The following is a 4,484-nucleotide window of genomic DNA, read 5'->3' on the forward strand; positions in this document are numbered from 1 at the left end:
GAATGTACACATAATCACATATACATTGCAACTAATGAAACTTTCAAATTATTAAGTTTAAATTTATGCGGGAAACAACTCTAGTAAAAACATATATTTCAACAAATATAGAACATAAATTTCAGTAAGAACTCGAAATCAGAATGGAAAAATCTTTTGCAGCTATGCTTTTCAAAAGAACCAAATAGTTTATAGAGTTTTTACGTATACATTAGCTAGTACTAGGTAGTACCATGTTTGAATAACAAATCATAACTAGTTTAGCTTAAACCTTGTTCTAAAACAATTAGCTTAAACCAATTTACTAATGACGGTGATTATATTAAAGCTTGTTTGACGTCAATTTCTCCCATTATCAAAATTGTCAAAATTAGTTAGATAACTTTTGACGCCTAACTAAAATAGTCGTCAACTTTTGAGAAAATACTATATAGAATGTTAAGTTGTTGATTTGTCTAAATCCCAATCCAGCTGGTTACTTACCCATTTGATAAAAATCAAAGCAATAACCCCAATTATATTCTATTTTCCTAAATGCTTTATTGTCTAATGTTGACCAAGCTTCGGCTACAGTGTTTAAAAAAAAAACTTATTTCAAGAAGAAAATTGGCCTCGAGTTGCATTATCTTCACCTTTTATTTAACACCCATTCGTGATAATGTTGTCATTCCTGTTTTGAAAACAGTATATATATATAAGTTAAGATCCAAATATACAATGTATATACGTTATTTTTTTTTTTCATTGAGTGGTTTACATCATTCCAAAAGTAAGCATCTCAAAAAAAAATGTAAGCATATATATCTCTTTTCAAATGCTATTAAATTTTGATTTCTGAGTATAAACTGTTATACTTCTTGTATTAATTTTAAACATAATTTAGATTTCATCATGTTGACTAAGTAATAGTTGGAGTAAGAGCCTGAGGTTGTAAATTAGTCGGAGTAATGACAAGAAACGTGTTAAAGAACGTGTGAAGCAAAACACACAACCCTTCAATGCTCCTTCTACATGCAACTTGGCCACCTATCCTTAACGCGTTTCTTCTTCATCATCTTTTTTGCCCAAACAGAAATCAAAGATTAACAAAACAAGAAATACTAATGTATATTTAAACAAAAAACAAAAATATGAAACCCTTTTGGCAAAAAAAAAACTAATGTATTTGAACAATCTAGTTATTAGTTACAGAAAAACCAGAAATCTTGATTTATAATTGTAGGTTTGCGATGAACATGTAACTGACTAACAATGGCTACACTTTTGAAATATTTTAAATACATAAGTCTGGGTTCTTGGTGAAATCAAAACATAGCAGTACCCAATTTATTACTAATAAAAGTTATATCAGGAGAGAAAAGTTGTAAAAACTAATAGAGAAAACTTGAAAGAAATTGTTGTCTATAAAATCTAGTTATTTTAAGTTATTACTCCATTAAAAATATTCTGAAAATGTATATTAGGCTTATTTTAATTATGTTTTCTTAGTTAATAAATTTAGCATCACAAAATACAAGTACTCCAACTAAAATACAGTGGTTTTAGCATATTTATGAGATAGCATGATGTCAATTCTCTAGAAATGTTTTGATAAAGTATAAGTATCACAATAGCTTATATTACTGTTATAGATGTGTCATATTTAGAATCAAATTCGTATATTGCATATTATTGAATATAAAAATATTTGATAAAATAAATTGAAATAAAGTATTTTCATTTCCTGGTAAATGGACTCACAGTTACATGTGTGGTCATATTCTTCATATTTTGATATTCTTTTTATCATTTTCTAGAATAATATCGGTCATATTTTGTGATTCCTCTAATATCTTGTGGAAAATTCTGTTAACATTAGATTCAGTGTTCTATATATTAATTATAATTTGATATGTTCGGAACATGCAGAACATATCGATCAACTACCAAAATAATTGAGGGGGAAAGAAATTCAATAATGAAAGGCCGACTGAGACCTAACCTCATATTTTTCTTTGCATTACATAGTCAACTATTATTGTTTTGTTACATATCACGAAATTGCCATTTACCATCAGAGATGAAAGTTTGTTTTTAAACGAGTAATTGAAAAGCTATATAAAGGGTAACTAGGGGAGAGATTAGGAGCATCAAACACAAAGAGAACCACATAACGAAATGGGATCACCAGTGGCCTTTTTGGCAGCAGCTTTGCTTGTCTTAGCATTATCTCTTGGTTTTGTATCTGAAACCACCGCAAATTACTATTATTCTTCTCCTCCTCCGCCGGTGAAGCACTACACTCCTCCAGTTTACAAATCTCCACCACCACTTATTAAACACTATCCAGCTCCTCCAGTTTACAAATCTCCCCCACCACCCAAGAAGCAATACGAATACAAATCACCTCCACCACCGGTAAAGCATTACTCCCCTCGACCGGTTTACAAGTCTCCTCCACCACCGAAGAAGCACTACGAGTACAAATCACCACCACCACCTGTCTACCAGTCTCCCCCTCCTCCAGTGTACCACTCTCCTCCACCACCAAAGAAGCACTACGAGTACAAATCACCACCACCACCACCACCGGTCTACCAGTCTCCTCCTCCTCCAGTTTACCACTCTCCACCACCACCAAAGAAGCACTACGAGTACAAATCACCACCACCACCGGTCTACCAGTCTCCTCCTCCTCCAGTTTACCACTCTCCACCACCACCAAAGAAGCACTACGAGTACAAATCACCACCACCACCGGTCTACCAGTCTCCTCCTCCTCCAGTTTACCACTCTCCACCACCACCAAAGAAGCACTACGAGTACAAATCCCCACCACCACCGGTCTACCAGTCTCCTCCTCCTCCGGCCTACCACTCTCCTCCACCACCAAAGAAGCACTACGAGTACAAATCACCACCACCACCAGTCTACCAGTCTCCTCCTCCTCCAGTGTACCACTCTCCACCACCACCTAAGAAGCACTACGAGTACAAATCACCACCACCACTAGTCTACCAGTCTCCTCCTCCTCCAGTTTACCACTCTCCTCCACCACCAAAGAAGCATTATGAGTACAAATCTCCTCCTCCTCCAGTTTACCAGTCTCCCCCACCTCCAGTTTACCACTCTCCTCCACCACCCAAGAAGCATTATGAGTACAAATCTCCTCCTCCTCCAGTTTATCAGTCTCCTCCTCCTCCGGTTTACCATTCTCCCCCACCACCAAAACACTATGAATACAAATCTCCTCCTCCTCCCGTCCACTCTCCTCCTCCACCGGTTCACTACTCACCTCCTCACCAACCCTACCTCTACAAATCTCCACCTCCTCCATACCACTACTAATTAATCGTCTTCATGGTAATTATCATTTCTCAAAGTTACTTACAATGTGGTAGACCTCAATCACATTACAGTTGCTTATTTCATACGTTTACTTGTATTCTTGCAGGAGTTGACGACAGTACAAGTGAACAAAGAATGTTTTGGTGATAAAATAAAAGACGCAAGATCATTAAGAGATCATCTAAACGGATATATATTCTAATGATAAAGTTTCCCATTCAATGTGTTTTTTTTTTCATAAATAAGTTGTTGCAATAAACTGCAAACATGTTGATGATGTGGTCCCATTCATGCATGCAAATTAGTCATATGTTGTCCTGTTTTCCAATTTCTTCAGTTTTAAAGTTTGATTACTTAAATAAAATTGTAAGCTTTATTTTTCATTTCCCATACTCTACTAAGTATCATTTCTAATTTTAATTGGCTGCTATGAGCCTATGATTATTACTTGGCTGCAGAGCAGGGCCTGACAATTTCCGGCTTAGAAGCAAACAATTTTTTTTGGCTCATGATCTAATAAAACAGGAAAATGCATACAAGTTGTAGAACCCCGAAACCCAAACTATACTATTTATAGTCTTTACCAACAGAGCTAGAGACATGGGCGAATCCAGAGTTTAATTTTAGTGGGTGCATAAAGTAATAATAACAGATACTGGGTGTACTAAGCGAATTTTTCATTACTATTTAGCTATTTTATGTTGTTTTTCTTTAGAAAATATGAAATTACAAAAAAAATCATGGGTGGATGTGCGCCCAATCTCCCCTATCTAGCTTCGCCCATGACCAGAGAGGAACTTTTGGAACAATTGGCCCCCAATATAAATATCTCTTGATGCTTGTTCTGCTTGGTATCAAGCACAGCCCTGCTTGGCTGCTAGACAAATCCCTCTTGACCCCTCTAATTGATTATTTATAATAATTCCCTATTATTATTTATACATGAAATGTTGTATATATATAATCAGATGATCTAGTGGAACTGGTCAACAACCAACACTCGTGGTACTTCTGAGCAATCACTACAAGAAAACAGCGGTATTCTGACGGACATTCCGACGGAAAATGAAATCTTCGGAATATACCGAGGAGGAAATTCCGAGGAAACACAAAATTGGGGTTCCTCGGAATTTCCTCGGAATATACCGACGGAATTC

The 4,484-nt window shown here is 35.9% G+C and overlaps 1 protein-coding gene across 1 annotated transcript; it reads left to right on the forward strand.

The window, feature by feature from the left end:
* The first annotated feature begins 2,104 nt into the window (after positions 1-2,104).
* Positions 2,105-3,710, forward strand: LOC106386159 (extensin-3). The gene is made up of 2 exons (XM_048760902.1): positions 2,105-3,342; positions 3,434-3,710. Exon 1 carries the CDS (start codon positions 2,158-2,160, stop codon positions 3,325-3,327), a length of 1,170 nt encoding a protein of 389 aa, XP_048616859.1. The 5' UTR covers positions 2,105-2,157; the 3' UTR covers positions 3,328-3,342; positions 3,434-3,710.
* The last annotated feature ends 774 nt before the right edge of the window (positions 3,711-4,484 follow it).

The sequence above is a fragment of the Brassica napus genome, chromosome C6 (assembly GCF_020379485.1).
Source record: "Brassica napus cultivar Da-Ae chromosome C6, Da-Ae, whole genome shotgun sequence".
NCBI classification, from domain to species: Eukaryota; Viridiplantae; Streptophyta; class Magnoliopsida; order Brassicales; family Brassicaceae; genus Brassica; species Brassica napus.

Excerpts from the sequence above, each read along its gene's own strand:
- LOC106386159 (XM_048760902.1), top strand. The coding sequence starts at position 2,158 with ATGGGATCACCAGTGGCCTTTTTGGCAGCAGCTTTGCTTGTCTTAGCA.